The 21,377-nt window shown below is 44.4% G+C and overlaps 1 protein-coding gene across 1 annotated transcript in view; it reads right to left on the bottom strand.

Annotated features, from left to right (window-relative positions):
* AKNAD1 (AKNA domain containing 1) overlaps positions 1–21,377 on the bottom strand; it is a 318,415-nt gene that overhangs the window by 172,351 nt on the left and 124,687 nt on the right. The window contains exons 8-10 of the mRNA XM_085600134.1: positions 7,317–7,420; positions 3,386–3,489; positions 3,115–3,268 (exon numbers count right to left, since the gene is read on the bottom strand). Of these exons, the coding sequence (XP_085456260.1) occupies positions 3,115–3,268; positions 3,386–3,489; positions 7,317–7,420 (362 nt within the window). The remainder of the gene's footprint in view (positions 1–3,114; positions 3,269–3,385; positions 3,490–7,316; positions 7,421–21,377) is intronic.

Genomic DNA, 21,377 nt, shown 5'->3' with positions numbered 1-21,377 from the left:
TGAGGTAGTCTGAGGCCCATCGAAGATGATACCGCAGGCCTCAAGCACTGGGTGTGCCCACACACCCCAACTTGGAAGGGGGGTGAGACATGAATTTCGACAGGGGCTCCCCCTCTGGAGATCGGGACTTAGCAGCTGCCTCGAGGCCCTACTGAGCAGTCCTCTACGTGGTGGCAGGGTTGGTACACACTGGGCCCTACAGGGTACCACAAGGAGGTCCAGGTCTGCCACCCCATCAAGCCCACCCCACTCAAGTGCTCCAGCAGGAAAGGCTTAACAGTAACTCTAGGCTGCCACGTGGGGGCGGTCTTTGTTATGGTCACGGGGTGAAGGCGCAGTAACAGGGCCCGTCTAGGTGGCTGGGCGCACCCTGGATAAGGGGCTCTCAACCAGAGGGCAGCTCAGGGTGCCCCAGTCACCAAGTCTTCTTTCGGCCCCAGCCTTTCGTCCCCACCCAGTTCCACTGCATAGATCCAGGCACCCTGCAGGGCACCACTCGGGCCTCAACAGCACAAGCGTTGCTCGTAGTGTGTACTGAGAGGAGGGGGGCAGCAGCATACATCACAATTTCAGGTCCCCGGGCTCTCCAGGGCCCAGCAGGGTGCCCTCCACAGCAATGTAGTCTGCAGCAGGCCAAATGAATACCGCCTCACCAGCCACATAGGACCAGGCCTCACCCACCGTCGTAGGACCAGCCTGGGCAGTCAGAGTCCAAGCGTGTCGGCAGCCTCAGGGGTCGCTGACCACTGAGCATGCCACACAGCGATGGAGGATCCAGTTAGGCGGTGCCAGTCTGGTAAGGTCCTTGCCGCTGGTATCTGGGGTGTCAGGCCAGTCTGCACCAAAGCCAATGACTCTCTGGTCTTCGGTCTTCTCCCTTCATGTCAAGTAGGGCCAGGAGATGTCAGGTGTTACAGCCCCCTCCTTCCCGGCAGCAGTGCACCAACCGGGTGCCGGACTCTGCATGTAGTAGACTCCGTGGGCTCGGGCCGCTGGGATCTTGAGGCCCAGGCAAGATGGCGATTGCGACGGCGTCATCTCTGCCTGCGACACGAGGCAAGGACACAGCTCGCAGCCCAGAAAAGGGTCCCCACAGACAATTAGGTCCCTGAGGCCACAAGGATAATATGGCCACCAGTCTACTTAGAGGGGCGAAATTGCAGCCTCAATGTGGTGGATTGCAGTGGGAAAGGCCTCAGGATTCTGGAGCTCCCTAGAGATGCGTCTTACGCCATCTTGAGTCAGGCCACACCCTATTAGTAGCTTTTTTAGGGCATCTGAGCTTAGTTCTAAAAAGTTGGTTGTTTATTAGGGAGATCACAAGAACTATCAAAGGAATGACAGAAGGTGATTAGTGTTGTGAGCCAACCAAATAAAAAGAAATTAAAGGTCTGAGGATTCAGTCAAAGTGGTACTTTATTTGATTAAAAAAATAATCATAAAAGCAAGACATACATATCATACGTGTACAAAACTAAGAGATTAAAATGACCAAAGTGTAATAGGACTACGTGTTTTAAAACCAGACAGCAGCATAATATCGTTAAAAACAATTAATAATGTAAAAAAAGAATAAGTGTTGCTGCTAAAATCTACAAATAAGACACTGAATTGCAGAGAGACCCACGAGATAAGAACAGTTCACTGAAGCAGCTGTCAGTTGTCGATAGTCAGTATCGAGTCGTCGGGATCGCATTCCATAGTATAGCAGGGCCAGAGAACACAGGTTGCAATAAAGCTTCATAGATTTGCTATTGTTTTAGTCACCTGTGCACATGCTCAAGATTGTTGCAGGGCCTGCAATTTGCTGGTTGAATTTGGGATATGCACAGTGAATAAAGATTGTGAGGCTTATGTTTAAAGCTGTGTTCTCTGGGTTCAATGCCATGATAATTGCCTGCCTGCAGGACCGGACTCCCAATCTGTTCCACTCTGGCCTCAGTTTTAGTCTGCGCTGGGCCAGCAATGCAGGGCAGAGGCATAAAACATGCTCCAAGGACTCCACCAGGTCCCCGCAGCCCCTGCACTGTAGCTCATCTGATGTACGACGCCAAAGAGGTAAATGTTTCAGAAAGTTTCATTCCCCCAATCTAGATGCCATAAACCGCAATTTTAAATACAGAGGGTATGTGCAGGGCAGGTATGATGGAAGAGAAGCCAGCTGGCAAGAGTTGATTACTGCCCATGCATGCTTGCGTTTGGCGAAAAGAGCTTTGTCGGTATTATGAGACCACATACGGTTGCGCTTCTTGATGTTTGTTTTGAAGACTATGTTGCTAGGGTTAAGATTCCAGAGATCGCTTGCTGATAGTTGCTGTACGCATTCATAGAAGAACTGACTATAGGACCCACCTGAGTTATTAAGGCTGATATCTGACCACAACAGTGACTCAAGGGACCCAGCTCCGGCCTGCCTTAACTTATGGCACGGATTTAAGTAAGCACCTGCGCTTGAGATTTCTTGAGATTGAGGTCTGAGGAATCAAAATTAGGTAAAATATCCAGCAAAATAGTTAGGGCTAAAAACAAACTGTTTTCAGGCCATCAGCTTAGATCTTACTGAGAGTGGCCCCTGAAGAAATAGATGTGCCCCACCCATCAATAGAATAATTGCCATTGCCTGTCACCTAATTTCCAGATGTAACGAAAGAACTCTGCAAAACTAGTATCAGGTGATCTTCTGGGGAGATTCCATGTGAATTCTTAGCAAGGGAACAATTTGCTGGACCCCCACAATGCCTTTTCTTCCTCTACATTATAATCAAGTTACTTATCTCACAGAATAGGGTGAAAGTATTACATTATTTGCGTAGGCAAATCCTATGGTTCAATAATATTTTGCCAGAGTACATAATTAAAGGGATAAGGCAACAGTCTTGAAAACTCTAGTTGCTGTGAGTTGTGACTGGTATTCACCTTTCCTCCCATCCTAGAATTACCAATACAAGACAGCATCAATAATGCTGAAGAAATAACGGAGTCACATTCGCTACCTGTGTGATTTTGGTGTAATGATTCTGCTGCAGTTATTTCAGGATAAACTCTTGCAACTTTTTCATTGCTTCAAAAATGGCTCACTCATAATAGTCTGTAAACATAAGGTAGACAACTAACCTGTAGACAGAGGCCTGATGATCTTTCTCTTCTTCGCAGAGGAGTTGTGGCTTTTCTGCTGCCTGTACCTTTTCCAAAATGTTTCTTGTAGACACTTCCACCCAATCATCCAACCACTCCTGGGAGTAGTGATCGAGGACCGCTGGAAACCGCCCTAAAATAAATATATTAACCTATTTCTTTATGTGGCGCTCTCACCAGAATGGACATAATGAATCTCTTGCTATTACCTATTCCAAATTACATAAAGCACTCCTAGGGTTTTACTTACTTTTGTCTTTCATTATATTAAGTTTCAAAGTAGTGTGTTCTGATTTGGATGACGTGCAAGATTTGGTACTTGGTGGATCCCATAACTCTACGAATTGTAGATGGCTAGACAAATACAAATACAAGAACACATTATAACCCACATTTCTCCTTTGATCTTCATTTTGTTTTTTAAAGTTAAGGCATATTGAAAACTGCTGGTCACACTTATTTACTAAATTGTTTAACTTACTGAATTGTTTATTTGCTCTTTTGAAATATATTGGTATGCCACCTTCTCAGCACTCACACTAAATCTCAACGTCAAGATCAGTTGTACCACTTGTCTGCCACATTAGAGCTTGGTGGAAAGATAGATGAGGTACTGAACCAAGGAAGTGGGGGATATGGAAGGATGAGCAGGGAAGACGTCAATTGGCAATATTGAAATGTTGCCGCATAAATCTCAAAAATGTCCTGCTCAGCCTCACACTCTTCCAAAACATCTATGGCAGAGTTACCATCTTTCTTATTCTTTGCAGTTGACTTGTGGTCAAAGATAAACCTCTTTCCCTGCCAAAATTTCCAATGATTTAATTTATCTTTGTCAAAAATACTTAAGCTGTTCTCACAAATATCCATAAATCCCTAATTTCATGTCATAATTGATTCATCATTGTGGGATTTAGTTGTGCTCCATTTGGTTTCATGCTACCTAAAAATAATCTGTTCATTGGAGTTGGCTGCCGGCGTATAGCGCTAATAATAATATACTGTGCATACTAGTACCTAGTCAATCTGTAAAGTAAAGCATTTTTTGGGAAATGCAGACACTGTGAACCTTACTTGATTAAATGATCCCCAATGTTTTTCAAGTGTTATTAACATTATGAGATTTCGCCAACAAAGTGCAATGTACAAAAAGCAATGGTGGCTCTACCTAACCTACCTTTGCGAAGTTCTCATGATTACAACATTGTGTTGTTATCATTTTATTTTTCCTTCTTTTCACTGCTGAAAAGCAGTTGGGCGACGCTTCGCCCCCTGAGCAGAGGAGCCGCCACTTCTTAAAAGAGATCTGTATCCAAAGTGATACTTAGTATTTGGGGTAATATTGAAGTGCCTGATGTATGTGCACCTTGTACGTTTCTGAATATTTCTTTACGTGCACCAATTACGATAAGATTGTTAAAGACTCTGAGGCGAACAGAAAAAGCTTGACCTTTCTTGAGATCATTAAATGTACAGAATGGGTATTGGCTTCCCTGATCTAGAGCTGTATCTGAGCCCTTTGTAATGCATAAGTTGTCTGAGTGGCTAAGACCCTCAGCAGGATTCTTTTGAATCATGGGGCAATTTTACCCTTGATTAAAGAATAGGTCCTCTCTGTGGAAGCAATTAGTTAAAAAAACTGTTACTAGAGCAACCGTGTCAATTTTTGGCGTTTGGGAAACCAATGTGAAAACATTGAATAGTAATGGGGTTCTCTTTATGGAGGAATCAAAATATTAAGATTAAATGTATTTATTTGTTCAGTCATCTGCAATTTTACATATTAATTTTAATATTTGGTTAGTATGCAAACAAACATGAAAGACAAATTTGTGATTATAATTTGCTAAATGGGGGCTGAAACTGAAAGGTGAGGGCTTTCAGACATACACTCCGCCATTCACTAAGCGAGAACCATTTGTTGTCCTGGAGTTGCTGTCAATTCTGCCCAGTCTCCCTTGCCACCTATGTTGTCATGGATGAGAAAATCCAGGTATGGGTCCCATAGAGTTATATCCCAAGCATCATCGCAGTATTGTGCAGCTCTTGGATCAAATCGTTCATGTGGTAAAATATTCCAATCTTCATTGTTGATTAGATGTTTGGGACGACAAATGAAGATAAGGGATGTTGATGGAATGTAGTTCACTTTTCAAGTGGCCATTCAGTTATTCTGAGGCAGGGTTCTCTTCTTTATGAGATCAGGTTCCACAGGCAGGTGGCCATCCCCCCCCCCCCCCCCCCATTTAGCTAAGATTTTGAGTGCACAGAAGAAACTCACCACAGGTGAGCAGTTTAGAATTATTTTGCAGCCAAAGGCCTCCAGGGTAAGCATTCTGCCAATCCTCCAACCAGGCCCTAATGATGGCAGTGTCACCAAGCCTCTCCTTGTCTCCCTCCCAGTTCTAAACAGTACAAAAGGAGTGTAACTTTTCCAAAAGATGGTCTAAGGAAGAACGCCCAGCATCCCAGGAAAATCCCCATACTCTGACCCTGGCTCCACACTGCCTCCATAAGGGTGACATTTGAGCCCCTTGTGCACCGCCATCCACAAGGGAGTGACATTAGGGGGTCATGGCTGGCAGGTGAGTCTCACTGACAGGCACAAGGCAGGCAAAGCCTGGATGGTCACTAAGAGGCCTCCACCGCATGTCCCATGGTGCTGCAAGTCTCCTCTTGGAACCCCACCAAATGGGTCTCTGCATCAAAGAATAGGTACTCAGGCACCTATCGATAGCCTCCGCTGTCTCCTCCAGCCAACTGGTTTAGGTGGTGGGGGCTCTTCTATTCCACTCCACATCTCCATGAATCGAACCTGCTACCATCGGCAAGGCAACTTTATGGAAAACTAGGATTAAATGTGGTTTCTGATTAGCTAAGCTAGTTCAGCAAAGGGGCTCAGTTGTTTCCTTTCCACTCTCAAGAAAGCTTACACCTTGTGTAGTAGTTAAGGGATGCATTCCCAGCTGCTGGGCGATGCTCTTGCCTCTTCAGGGCTATTAGGAAATGGTATGGATGCAAACGGTTTGTCACCTTCATCTTTGTAAATGGAAGTGTGGTTTCTACATCCAACATTGACAGCTTGCTTACCTACCTGATCATATGTAGATTTAGACCACTTCATACGACAGAAATTACACAGAAAGTAGTCTTCCATATGTGTAATTCAAACAAATGTATACACATTTGTTTACAGTAATTAGATTTGGGTTTTTCAGAAAAGGATTGGGTGAAATTCTGACTCTTATTGTTAACTTTGTATTAGATGTAGTATTAGATTTCCGTCTGTTGAACAAATCTTGATTACTTAGGGCCTGATTATGATATTGGTGGATGGGATACTCTGTCACGAACGTGACAGATATCCCTTCCACCTTGTTAGCAGTTCCTTAGGATATAATGGAATTTTAATACAGCGGGCAACATATCCATCACGTTTGTGACGGAGTAACCCTGTTCACCGAGAGTGTAATAAGGCCCTTTATGTTTTGCAATGCCAGGACGGAGTGTCAGCTGGCTGACTTAAAATAGCTACAAGAAAGGCAATTTGCAGGTCTGATCTTTGTAATTGCTGGGACATATAGCTGACCAGCATAAAAGGTTATTCTTGGTGATTTCTTGCTACTTAGTTGTGCAAGAACAGACAGTCATCTAGCCTGTTTGCATAAATGTCAGGGGGTCAGAAAGGCCCTGAAATGGAATGTTTACAGTTTCTAGCTACAAGGCTTATTTATGATTGTACTACTAAATATCGACCCCCCAGAATATCGTGGTACAAGCAAAATATTGAGAAAAAAAATATCAAACAGTAAGTGCATATAGGCAAATACAGATTTACTATTCCTAACTACACATCTATGCACTTTGAAGTAATATGTACTACATAGGCATATATATGTGGAGTTAGTAATAGAAAATCTAGACTGTCTTACCTGTGGGTATTTTTGTAAAATATTTTGTCTTCAAAATTGGATCCCATCCATGTTCTAGGGTCGATTTCAGGGTGTACACCCTTATTTATGTTTGTGCTGTTAAAGTTTGCTTTAAAAAACAATCAGTTTAGCACAATATTTATTTGCCAAAATATCAAAAGCTCCACATGTTTCAGGGTCAAATGAAAATGCACAATTTAAGTTCTGTACAAGCTCTATCAAATTATCAGAACACATGGTTGGTCATACCCTTTTATGGCTTTCTGATCCAAGTCCAAATCTCTATCTTGAAGATTCTCATGGCTCGGCATGCTTTCATGAGCGCCATTTAGTTTGGAAGAAATCAAAGGATCCTGCAGTCAAAAAAATACATATGAATATTTTGAAAGTGGATATGAATATGTGCTTCATCACTGCGTTGAACTACGATATCAACAGCAAATTCTCTACACATAATTCCTATGTTTCACTTCAATTCTTTTGTCCTAAATGTAAAAATATTATGAAATATTATGAAATTCTTACCACCAGTGATTAAGACAATGGACCGGCAATATGGTTGTCCCAGGGTTGTTAAAGTCTCTTTCTGAGGACTAATAAAAGATTTTCCCAAGCATAGAAAATACATTTTGAGATGTTTAACTTATTAAGTCTTATCATGTCTCGAGATAAGTTAGCAGGCGTACCAAACAAGTCCATGTTTGTTCTGATAAGGTACAGTGCTTGTTTGTCTTCACCCTTTCTAGGATAGACAGAGAAATTCTGACCAGTTTCTGGTTGACATAAGCTCTCTCTTTCAAGAACTGAAAGCAAGCCTTCAAAGGCCACAGGTAGATTCAGAGAGTGCCTCACATGCCAACAAGTACTAACCTCTAATGGATCCACTGGCAGGTCGCACAGGCGCTTCTAGTATAATTGGTGGTAAATTATGGTCACGTCAAACCACTCACTAAAATGGTTGTTGCGTGCTGACCTAGCAGTATTGACTATAATTTAGTAAATATTTTTAGCAGTTTTGGTGCTGCTGTTCAGGTTTGTGCTATTCTCTAAGTACTCTCAACTTTCTTTTGAGATTAGGTTTTAATGAAGCCCCTGAGGAGGAGAATGTGGCGAAGACCAGTAAAGGCTGAGCTGGAATCAGACATTGGTGTGGCAACATCATCGGTCTGGTACTGGTGGTGATACCCATGTCCCAGCCTCTGCCCATAGAGACTGGAACACTTGCAAAGATTTGTGGGTTAAAAAATGGGATGCCAATTGTTCTTGCGAAGACAAAAGGGCTATAATTTGAATTTCTAAGGGTAGTGTCAGGCATTTCTGAGAACAGGTTCAATTAATCAATCAATCAATCAATCAATCAATCAATCAAATGGGATTTATAGAGGGCTACTAATCAAATGCTAGGGTATTCAGGTGCTGGGGGATTCTGCTGCTATGTGGAATAAGTTTAACACCCAAGTCTTCAGATCGCTCCTGAGTTCCTGCAGGAAGGTGAGGTCCAGAGGTGGTGGGCTGTTCCAGGTCTAGATGGCAAAGTAGGAGAAAGAGTGTCCAGCGCTCTTGCTTCGACTAATGCAGGAGGCCTGGGTGAGGGACGTGGAGCGTGTTGAGTTCCAATTAAACACCAGATGGAAGGTATAAGCGAACTCCTTTATTCCATCTTAAACCCCTAGACAGCAGAGGTATGCAGGCACAGCTGCCAGCAACAGTTTCTTTACACACAAAGTCCCACGCTCTAGAACCTCTCAACCCACAGTCAAGTAGCGCATGCACTCGAGCCTTCCATAGAACACTACAAGATGGATCAAGTATATGAGCACCAACACTACAGAGCGCAGGTGTCTGGAGGTCTGGTGGAAGTTCACACAGTGGTTGATGTAAGCTGGTCCCTCATTGTGCAGGGCCTTGTAGGTGTGGGTGAGTATCTTGAATAGTCACCTCACAGTGGAGTTTCCTGAGGTGTGGGGTGAGGTAGGCCTGTCTGGGGTGATCAAAGACGAGTCTGGTGGCTGAGCTATGTATGATCTGTAGTCTCTACAGTAGGTGCAAGGTGATTCCTACATAGAGTGTGTTGTTGTAGTCCAGGCAGCTGTTGATGAGGGCAGAGGTGACGGTGCATCTGGTGCTAGGTCAGAGCCACTTGAAAATTTACCGGAGCATGCGGAGAGTGAGGAAACAGGCTGAGGATACTGCATTGATCTGTTTTTCATGGTGAGCTTGCTGTCTTGTTTGATTCCGAGTATCCTGGCGTGTTCTGTGGGTGTGGGTGAGGCTCCCAGTTCTGCAGGCCACCAGGAGTCATTCCACTGGGATGTATCTCCTCCGAAGAATAGTACCTCCATTTTGTCGGTGTTAAGTTTGAGGCAGGTGTTTTGCATCCAGTGGGCGACGCTGGTCATGAACAGGTGAAAGTTGGCCTTGGTGGTGGAGGGGTCTGTGGATAGAGAGGATGAGCTGGGCATCAATATGATGTTCAGTGTATGGGTTCGAACAATGTTGGCCAAAGGGGTCATGTAGGAGATTAACAATGTAGGGTTGAGAGAGAACCCTTGGGGGATGCTGCAGATGATGTTGTTAGGGTCCATGGTGTAGGTTGGAAGGTGGATGCTCTGGGTTCTTCGGTGAGGAAGGATGTGATCCACCTGAGTACATCCCCTTAAATCCTGTTCTGATGGATCCATGTTTGAGGGTGTAGTGGACATTGTGTTGAAGGCTGCTCAGAGGTTAAGGAGGATTAGAGTGGCTGTTTCTCCCAGGTCTAGGTGAGTCCTGATGTCTTTGGTGGCTGTGATTAGGGTCATTTCTATGTTGTGGCTCAAGCGGGACCCAGATTGGCATGGGTCCATAAGGTCTTTATTCTCTAGGTAGTTTGTGAGTTGCCGGTTAATGGCCTTTTTCAGGACTTTGGCGGGGGGAAGGGAAAAGAGAGATGGGTCGGTAGTTCTTTAGATCATTTGGGTCTGCGGATATGTTTTTTGAGAGGTGGTTTGACTTCGGCATGTTTCAATTTCTTTGGGAATGTCGCTGAGGTGATGAAGTATTGCAGATGGTGGTGAGTTCTTTGTGATGGCACTGTTCCCCAGGTTGAACATATGGAGGGGACATGGGTCCCTGGGTGCTCCTGAGGGGTTGGAGTTCATGATGGCAGAGGTGATAGGCTTAGAGAGCTGGTCCCACGTGGTGATACGGAGGTTCGGTGGGCATTGGTGGTGTTCAGCAGGCTGTGGATGCTGGCTTCTGGAGCTCGGGAGTTGAAGAGTGTGTGTAGATGGTGGAGGCCTTGTTATGTACGAAGTCTACAAGGGTGTAGCAGAGATCTTGGGAAGGAATGATGATGTTTTCAATTGCTTGACGATGTTGAAGAGTTCTTTGCTGTGGTTATACCTGGTTTTGAGGCAGTCAGCCAGGGAGTTCCTTTTCGCATCTTTCAGGCACTGGTGGTAGTTGTTGAGCACCAGCTAGAAAGTGGCCCAGTCGCTTGGCTCCTTGCAAGAGCGCCAAGTCCTTTCCAATTGTTTGCAGTTGCGTTTGGTGGTTCTTAGTTCCAGGATGTACCAGCTGGTATGCTTGGTGGGCCCAGGGCTGGCTCTAGGGCGGTGTGATCGGTGCAACTGCACTGGGAGCTGACTTTAGAGGGTGCTGTGTTGTCAAATATGTTGCGGATTTAAAAGCACATGCTGCAGTGTTCCTCACCTCCAGCAATTTTCAGTCAACAATAAAAATGTCAAAATAACTCTGGTGGTTAATGGACCTTTTGGAGAGAAATCGAATTATGTCTAATGAAAATGTTGACTCATCATAAAGTAGCGCAGAGGGTGAAAATGCCTGCTTCAAAGAACATGTACGATGCAGATGACAGAAGTGCATATAATGTAAATAGTTCAGTGGGTTACAGCTTTTGTCAGTAAAATCCTTTCGTACATTTTAAATTATGAGTTTTTCCTACTCCAGTTCAAGCACTCTTAAACTTTACTGCCTACTAGTATGGATGACATGTGACTCTTATACCTTGTAGTCCTCTTTCTTATGTAACATTTCTTATACACTGATTTACACGTGTGATTCACTGTCTCTGTGTAACATGTGTGATGTAATGTGCTCAGACACCCAACACTGGTATGAGTAGCACTATAAACAAAACAAAAGAATGTGAGAGAGTAGTTATGGAGACTTGAGGGTCACTGTTAGAGGTTGATACTGAGGGAATTCATGGAGAAGGAGGTCATTGGTGGGGCACCAACAAACATTGTCGCACAGGGGGTCACCAGCTCTAAATCCGTCACTGGGTGGGTCTGCTTGGTTTGGTAGGTTTGATGGGGGAGATATTGTTATCGCAGTTGGTTATCCAGGCGTTGAAGTTTTTGACAGCCTCTTCGAGGTTGGAATTGGTGCCTGGAAGGGAGAAGCTGAGGGTGTTGGTCCACTGGTTTTAGAGTATCTTATTCCAGCTCCTATGGGTGGTGATGGGTGGTTTTGTGGAGTCTGCTGTGATGGTGAAATGGACAACTGAGTAGTCCAACCAAGTGAGTTCGGTGACATGGCTGAACCTAACTCTGTTGCTGGCTGTAAAGAAGGGATTGAGTGTGTCCCTGGTGATGTGTGTGGGGTCGGTGACTAGTTGGGAGAGGCTGAGGTTGTTCATGCTCTCGAGGAGGTTGGCTGCGTTGACGTCAATGGGTTTGTCAAGGAGAAAGTTGAGGTCCCCGAGGAAGATGAAGTTCCCACAGTTGATGGCCAGTGGGGCAAGGAAGTCAGGGACAGCCTTGCTACGAGGTGGGCCCTCAAGGTCTGTAGGTGGGGGTGCTTCTGATGGTTGTCTTACCATCTGTGTTGAGTTGGAAGTTGAAGTGTTCTATGACAGGGATGTTGTAGTCTGTGGCGGATATGCATTGGAGAGATTTCTGAGTGGATGATCGCTATTCCACCTCCGTGTTTGTTGATGCAGTCTCGGTGTGCTATCTTGTAGCCGTTGGTTGTAGCAGGACGATGATGGGTGGGGATGTTGGGTTGAGCCACGTCTTGGTAAGGAAGATGACATTGCGGGTGAAGGAGGTGATGGTGTTCCAGATCTTGGTGTGTTTGTGGAGCGATCGGGTGTTGATCAGGACGCAGTGGAGTTGTCCCAGCTCAGTGGTGGTGGGCAGGAGCCTGTGAGCAGAGGTTCTGACTTCATAGGAGAAAAGACAGTGTCAGCAGGAGAATGGTCCTACTGTTGAGCGTGGGGATGTGCAGCTGCATTTGTTTTTGCAGGGTTCGGGGTTCAGAGCTCTCAACCCGGTGCTGGTGTAGCTGTGGGTGGGTGGATATCCACGGTTTCTGGTGCTGGGCTAGGTCCGGGTGCGGACAGGTCCAAGCGGAGTTGCCTTTAATGCGCCGGCGGCGCAGGTGCACAGCGGCCTCCATTAATGAATGGGGGAAATGAGCGTGAAGAGAGAAGGTAAATGATCTGTGTGGGAAAAGGGAGAAAACAAAGTTTAGGAGGAGGAAAGCACTGGATAAAGTAAGTGTTACAAGGAGGAAAAATGAAGATTATGAGGGGAAGAAAACAATGTTAGGAGGAGGAGAGCACTGGAAAAAGCAAGTGTTATGAGGAGGAAATAACAAAGATTATGAGGGGGAGAAAACAATGTTAGGAGGAGGAAAGCACTGAAAAAAGCAAATGTTATAAGGAGGACATAACAAAGATTATGAGGGGTAGAAAACAATGTTAGGAGGAGGAAAGCACTGAAAAAAGCAGATGTTATGAGGAGGAAATAACAAAGATTGTGAGGGGGAGAAAACAATGTTAGGAGGAGAAAAGCACTGGAAAAAGCAAGTGTTGTGAGTAGAACAAACGAAGATTATGGCACAATGGATCCCAGTGGCTGTGCTCAAGCGGGCAGCAGGCACGTGCAGCTGCAGCAGTTAGCTGGCCTGCCTCCTTATTCTTGAAAATCATAATGTTTTAGCTGAAAATCATATATAACACCTTCCAGCACCACCACTTGCCTTGGAAAAATACTTTTGAAAAAGTCTTAAACTAACTACAGGTGTAATTACTATCACTGAGCATGAGATGTTACATGATGATCTGGCTGGCATTCTGAAATATCAAAATGTAAGTTAAAGTGGTGCATGGCTGCTAATTATTCCAGTGAAGGCAGAGGTTTAGTTCCTGTGCTGTTGAAAAACTGAACAGTAAAACTTTGTATGACTTTCTGATAGATGAGGCTAATGTATATTTTGGGGAAGGGTGAGTGTGAGAAGCCCCTTCATTTTACTTTACAATGCAAAATACAAATGTATCTTAAGCTGTAATTTGCACATAATCCTAAGGAATCTAGCAAAAGGGACAGAGGTACTTTTGGAAAGGTCAGTTTAGAGACTGCTGAATAAATCCGGGATGCCAGTACACAAGATCACACATATGTACTCTAGATGTGGCTTTTACAATAGTTGTAAATGGATATTAATGTGGAATGTGTTGCTAAAATAAGCTTATTTGTAAGGAGGCACAACCCTTTGACATAAATTATTAAATGTTTTCCTAATCCTTGACCTGCATGTCTTTGGTTATCCAGGCAGTAGGCAAGATATGAAGCTCAAGGATCTTATCATGGACTCTTGAGGCTTTTGAGTTAAGTCTCGCTTTACATCCAATAAGGGAATATACATGGAATAATCATGTGATTCCGGATAACCACATATTTAGTCTCACATCTATTGATCACTTATAAATCACCGAGAATGAGGCAATTCAAAAGTGATCTTAAACCTATTTATTTGAACAAACTTGGTTTCTCATTGGACAAACGTAATTTATATCTTCCACTGTAACCTGTAATATGAGAGGAGGAATATCTCATATACTACAAACCAACTATGTCTTCAATTATTTCCTTGAAAAAGTCTTAGGGAAAGGACGAAACGTGTTGGCTATTGCAGTATTGTATTACGGTGTTCAAAGAAGGAATTTTATAGTATGTGTACTAAAGGAGAAATAAATAATTCCAAACTACTGCTTTATGTTAATTTTATATTGTAAAGAATTTTTTTTCTCTATTTATATCAATGAAATGTGTTATCAAACTATGTCTGAGCTTCCAAAGAAATGATCATCATGACCAACTTTATTTACATGACAGATAGTTTGGTGTATTTTGCTCTAGCAACCTCTTCGATTGCTACATAGTTGGTATATTGCTTTGTGTCACACAATAGGAATGTATGACTTTAAAATTCCTACCGCTACCTTTTAATATTTTATTTCTAAGAAGTTGTGGCGTAAAGGGTGTTGATGGTGAATCTGGCTCTAACCTAGCAGCTATGAGCAAATGTCTGTGTTGAATAAACCAAAGAACGCAAATCCATGACAGTTCTTTGCTATATTAGTGATTCTGATCGGATAGTGCAGCCATCAATTTTGGCTTTTTTGATGCTGAACCAGTTCATCTGCTGTTGGGAGGACTAGAAGCTGAAAGTGGAAAGCCTAGAATTTGATTAAAGTCTGTAGGAGATGTTTTTTAAAGTGTCTTGGATCTGAATTTCGGATTTCTTAGGTAGGATGGGAACTTTACTGAGGCAGTGGTTGGACAGAATGGGAACAAGAAGACAGGAACCTTTGGGTTCTAATTATGAAGTGGTGAGTTTTCTAGAGAATGTAGCTTGATTTAGATGGATTTCAATGAGATATTTACAGCAAGAGATGGACATCTCAATGTGGATAGTTGGAAAAGTTGATTTAAGATTGTTCTGTGTTGCTTGACATTGTTTCCATGGGAACCTAGCAAGACCTAGTAAAAAACGTAATACAGCAGAAGTGCACGAGAGCAACTACAACATATTCCATTGGTAATGTGTAATTGGAACTAGGGTGATAGAGACAATAACTGTGCAAATATTCTCTAGTTTTTACAAGAGGTTTACTTTTCCATATGATGATTACATGTAGTCTTTTTAACATGGCTAATAAAACAAGTGAGTTCAGACAATCTTTGTATCTCTGTCTCACCTCAACTGTAGAATCTCTTAGTACACAACATGGCTCTCTTGACTCCACTTCAACTGGAAGATTGCACTGCATGCTGGATCATTTCTTGCATCTTTCATGACTAAGCTTTTCTAATGGTTACAGCTCCTTAAGACCCAATTCGTAAAACACTCAAGCTGGCTTCAGACAACAATTTAAGTAAATTTCTGACTTTTGTGGAATGCCAAAGAATTCGAGTGTACCAATGGAAAGCTGAGACGGTTGCTGATTCCAGGAGTGTTTAAAAGCACAGCCATTTATGTGGACATTTCTGTTCATGGGAATGTCATGTTAAACTGAATCTGCACTGGCATTTTCCCTTCATGTAAAACTCCCCTTCGACTCCACCCTACATTTTGGAGTGCTCCCTCCCTATTCCAACTCTGAAAATGCAGAATTAATCCAACTTTTTATTGGAGTAAATTTACAAACATTCTACAGGAAAGACTCTATCTGCAGATGTTTGGTGAATACTAGGCTTACAAGTATGTATGCTTTTTCTAACCGTCTAACAAGCTGTGCTTGTTTTCTTTCTTCTCTCTCTGATTAATTGCTGATATTGTGTGAGTTATTTGTCTGTCAGCTGAATATTAATGTGACATTTTTGGGGGATCATTGGTGTTGTATATGAAATTGACTGAAAGGAGTAACTCATTATTTACAATTGGTTAGCCTTTTCTCGTTTTGAGTTCTATTACTCCCTTTTGTATATATATATTCTTTTTTTTTCACTGAAAAAAGCAAAGGTTAAGGTAATGTTATAGTTAGGTTAACTGAATTACACCAAATTTGGCAGGAAGCTAGATCTTGGTCTGCAGATTGTACTTTTTGTGATTTGGTCTAAATCCGTTTAGTAGTTTCTGAGAAATAAAGGTAAAAACATATATGTATATCGAGAACACAAAATCCAGTACATGCTTCTGCTTCCTGCGAAATTGAAGGTACTCTTTGTGGGAAAGACCCACTTTTTTCAGACACCGGAGGAAGCATGACAATGGATAGAAGAGCGTCCTGTCCTGAAGAGGATGGAAGATTTGCCAAGGACCAATCAGTCACAAAAAGAGAAAGATCCTAAAGTACTTGGCTTCCAGAAAACACTGAGATCCCAGGGTCACTGGAGGGCGCGTCTACAGGGGCCAACGCCGTATGTTATGAAAGGGAGTGGCCGCATACAGAGGAGAAGTGGACAGTCGCTAGACTCACAGCGGCCGGAGAACTCATGTAACACTCGCATCCTCTAAAGGCGTGAAGCCTGCATGGAGATGGACACCAGAGAGAGCACATCCGGAGAAGAAGAAGATGACACATCGCAACAACCCCTGATTACTGAAATAGTAGCAATGGGACAAGACGTTGAGACAGAGACACTTTCTACGCGGGGAGAGGCCTTTGATTCGAACTCCTGAACAAGGGTCTTAGAGACTTGCCATTGAACCAGATTAGTAAGGCTGAGCTAGATATCTGTCACCCCCCTACAACACTTTCTTGACCTGCATAGTGACTGAAGCGTCGCAATCAAGAGCAGGTGACAGGCTAGAAGAGGCTTAAGACTCTGATATTTGTTTTTATCTTCCCTCCTTTTCACCCCCACTGTTCTGTCTTCCCCCATTCTTCTTTTCCCATGCAGTTTCTCTTTTCCAATCTTTGGACCTGCTCTTTATTTATGTTTTTTCTCTTTGGTCGTTTAATGCACTGCAAGAGTTTGGACTTGTAACGTAAGTTTTGGGCTGGGGTGGGCGACAGACCTCTACCGCCCTTAATCACAACCTCTGAAGTATTATCCTGGGTAAGGATGTGAAACTAGGGGGGTGGGGGGGCGCTCAAATCACTTGAGACGATGTTGTTGTTTAAGTTTCTGTTATGGTTCAGTCATGGAGTCCACAGGACACACACAACCAAGCACATTCCCATGTTAGGGCGATGATTTACTTTGTGTGCACACACGTACGCCACAAATGCACTATAGCCACCCACAATGAGTTCGGGAAATTAACTCTTCACTGCCCTGACCTGGAATGTTAATGGCCTTGCGGACAAAATTAAAAGAGGGCTGGTGACGTCCTTTATAAAAACAGACCCACCCGGATGTGGTGATGTTGTAGGAAACCCATGTCAAAGGAACAATATGTGGATTCATAGCGAGGGGGGCATATACCGTCTTGGCTCATGCGGGGTACACCTCTAGAGGAGCAGCTATCCTGAATAAGAGGTCGCCTCCCCTTTGAGTGGTGCGCACATGACTAGATCCCCAAGGCACATTTGTTGGGGTGACAGGGAAATGGGGCAAGAGGAATGCTACCATCCTCTCAGTTTATGCCCTGCCAAAACTACAAACCAGGACGCTAAACAAAGTGACAGAAATATTACTGGAGACACTCATTATCGGTGGGGACTTCAATGATGTGATGCACACACCCATCATTCGTACAGGGAATCATGCCCAACCGTCCTCTACCACACAACTGGCAAGCCTTGCTGAGACACTGGGTCTGGTAGATGTCTGGCGCCACCTGCATCCGAGGACGCGCCAATACTCCTACTGTTCAGGCGTGCATAGGGTCTACTCGCGATTGGACTATGTGTTTCTCCCGAGTGGTGCAATACAGGACATACACGAAGCGGAGTACATGGCCAGAGGCCTGTCAGACCATTCCCCCCGTATGTACGAATAGGGGATCGGAACCGAGCGGGACACATGAGCTGGAGATTGTCTGCATGGGACCTACAGAAGCTGACACAAAAAATGTCTTTGATGAAAACTTGGGAACTGTGCAATCAGGGGTAGTAATCTGGGAAACATATAAAACGGTCCTGCGAGACAGGGCACAAAACCGAGTAGCAAGGGAGAGGAGAAAAGATCAGGAAGAGTTAACCAAGCTAGAAGCCCTGATCCTAACCTTAGAGAGATGAAATGTGATGCAGACAGACCCCCAGATATTACGACAGCTGACGGACGCACAACACCAATATAGGGCCCTGGCTACACAGGCGGCCAAGGCACAGACCCAGGTGACCTTACATAAACTATATGATGTGGGAGACAAGTCGGGTAAGCTCCTGGCATGGCTTAGCCAAAAGGAATTAGAGGCCCGATGGGTAGTGAGCATTATAGATCCACAAGGGATACCACAGACAAATGATGAGCAGATAGTGCAGACTTTTGCATCCTACTATAAAAACTTCTATGACGCCCGGCCCCTGTGTCTGATCCCTGACATCACAGACTACTTAGCGGAGATACATACCCCATTATTGGATAGGGAGGGGCTAGACTCAGACATTACCATCGAAGAAATTAAATTGGCCATAGCCCAATTGCATCTATGGAAGATCCCAGGACCAAACGGCCTACCCGCAGAACTCTACAAAAGGTGTGCAGCTCTCTTTAGTCCCCACCTTTTAAATCTCTTTCAAGAACCATGTCAGGAGAGAGTCCTTCTATTAGATCTACATATGGCCACGATCATCCCTATTCATAAGTAAGGGAAACCCACAAAGATGTGTGAATCCTACCGCCCAATATCCCTACTCAATACGGAGGTGAAGATACTGGCTACTATCCTTGCCACGAGACTCCGCCAAGTAATAACTACCATGGTCCATCAGGACCAATCGGGATTTTACCCCGGCCGGGCGACCAGACTGAAATTGCATAGGACCCATAACTGGATGATGTAGGTTAAGGACCGTGACACCCCCCACTTACTCCTGTCATTGGACGCAGAAAATGCGTTTGACGCAGTCCACTGGCCCATCCTTGAGGCCACATTGATTAAATTTGGTATAGGTCCCAACTTTCGGAAATGGGTGGGACTCCTGTATAAAGATCCCAGGGCTAGGGTTAAGGTGAATGTTAAGAACTTCAGAGACTTTCCCATCAGACGAGGTACCCGACAGGGCTGCCCTCTGTCCCCATTACTTTTTGCCCTCACGATAGAGACTCTGGCTTGTACGGTCCGACAACATCCTGAGATACAGGGGTTTTGCATTAACCCGGCCAACACCTTGGAAGAAAAGATCTCCCTATATGCGGACGATATACTTTTATATATCACGCACCCGGCTACCACAATTCCTACCCTGTTCCATACTACAGATACCTACGGGTACAACTCGGGGTACACCATAAATTGGCACAAGTCAGTAATATATAGCCCAGGTAACTTGACCACATGGCCCACACTCCCTGGGGATCTCCAGATAGCCCATAACGTTTTCAACTACCTGGGGATTTATCTCACCACTGACAGGGACCTTTGCTACCGGAAAAACATTAAACGCATACTCACGAATTTTGCAGAAGATGCGCAGCGATGAAAATCGCTTCCATTTACTATTCTAGGCCGGGCCGCAATGTTTAAAATGATTACTTTGCCCTGATTTCTGTATGTATTACAAAACACGTATTTCCCCCTACCACGACTAACCTTCAGAGAAATTGAGGCTGATCTACGCTCACTCTTATGGTTAGGGAAACAACCAAGAATTGCACTAAGTACCCTACAACGCAATCAATATAATGAAGGGATATCGCTCCATGACATTGAGGACTACTACTGGGCGGAACAACAAACCCCAATGAATGAATGGATACATGCACCCAGGGATTCTCCCACCTACAGATTAGAGAGAGAGACTATGGCTGGACGTACCTGTCTGCACTATCTATATGGAGGCAGAGACAAGGGAAGACTTCTCCCGGCCACCCAAGCTACGATAGAGGCGTGGGGGAGAGCAACAAAGGCAATTGGGTGGGACCGAAAGCTCACTAAGCAGACACTGCACCTGGCTAAAAGAAATCCAGAAGTAGAGAGGCTTTGGGGGTTGGGACACCATAGGTATCTCCACCATAGGCAATATCATGGACAAAGGTAAACTCAAAAGCTTCCATTCTCTACAGAAAGACTTTGAACTACAGACCACCCAGTTTTTCAAATATGCTCAAATTAGACACGCTTGGCACGCAGAGAACATAGCATCCTCTCTACTGCCGGACTACGCACCATTGGAGGGAAGACTTCTGCAGGAACATATTCTCACCAAGGCTGTATCACTCACATACTAACACACCAGACAGACTGTGCAAGTTGCGAGATTCCTGGGAAGGAAATTTGGGCACACTCGAAACCATAGATTGGGAGGCAGTCTTATTGCACCATTGAGAGGTGGCAATTAAATCGCGCCTTCACCTCATTCAATACAAAATATTCCACATAGCCTATTATGGCAGAGTCAGACTACACAAGATAGGACGAGCCAGTAACCCTAACTGCCAGAGGTGTGGCCATGGGGGGAGACTTTTACCACATCCTCTGGGAATGTACTAAAATACAGGCCTATTGGGGAAGGATACTACAGGAATTGAGCAATGTCCTCAAAGTGGTTATACACTTGGACCCTAAATTTATATTGCTGGGAATTCCAGGAGACGTGGACCTGGGCCGGCCACAAATCATCTTTACTACACTTGCACTGGTAGTGGCGAAAAGGGATGTAGCGAGAACTTGGGGAACTACAAATGCTCCTTCACTCCGAGAGTGGAGAGAAGGGATGGACATGTATATGCCAGCTGAAAGGGTTACCTACAAGGCGAAGGGGTGCCCAAAGAAATTCCATAGGGTATGAGGCAAATGGAGGATGTATTATGGCTTGGGTATCGTGGTGGGAGATGATTAGCTGGACCCCAGAGGGATGCTCCCTTTGTACTCACTGACAGGTATAGGTCCCCTAGCATCTAAGGGAAAGAGAAACCCCACGGAAATACGATACAACTATGTGGTCATTTTAAAGTTGATCTTTCAAGAGGCCGGTCGTGGCTATAATAATGTACTATCTGATGTATGGCTTAATAATGTACGACACTGCTTGACTGTAACTGACTTTGTTATGGTTTGTTTTCTTTTGTTTGCCAAAAATAAAAATAAAAACATAAAAAAAAATATATATGTATATCTGGACTGCTGGATCCGAAGGACTGCAGCAAAAGTGCCAATTTCAAAATACAGCATTATGAATGTCCCAGTAAGCTTTTTTTCCCTTGAGCCAACTCGCTCCTGCGGGAGTCAGACTCCCCTGGGAGCGAGCACTCTGATTAGCTGCCAGCAAGATGAGAAAAATGTTGGTGAAAGCCATTATTGGATTTGGGGACGTAGGGCCTGATTCGGAATTTGGCGGTGTGGCAGCGGCCCGCCACTCCAGTGCCCCGCTGCCACACTGTCATACCGCCAAACTCGTCCTCTCACCGCCCGCCAGATTTGGAGTTGTTTCCTGGTCTTGACAGAGCAACTGTACACCCTAGGGAA

This window comes from Triturus cristatus, chromosome 4_2, assembly GCF_964204655.1.
Source record: "Triturus cristatus chromosome 4_2, aTriCri1.1, whole genome shotgun sequence".
In the NCBI taxonomy this organism is placed as follows: Eukaryota; Metazoa; Chordata; class Amphibia; order Caudata; family Salamandridae; genus Triturus; species Triturus cristatus.
Note: the sequence above shows the minus strand (reverse complement) of the source record. Positions and strands in the feature narration are given on the sequence as shown.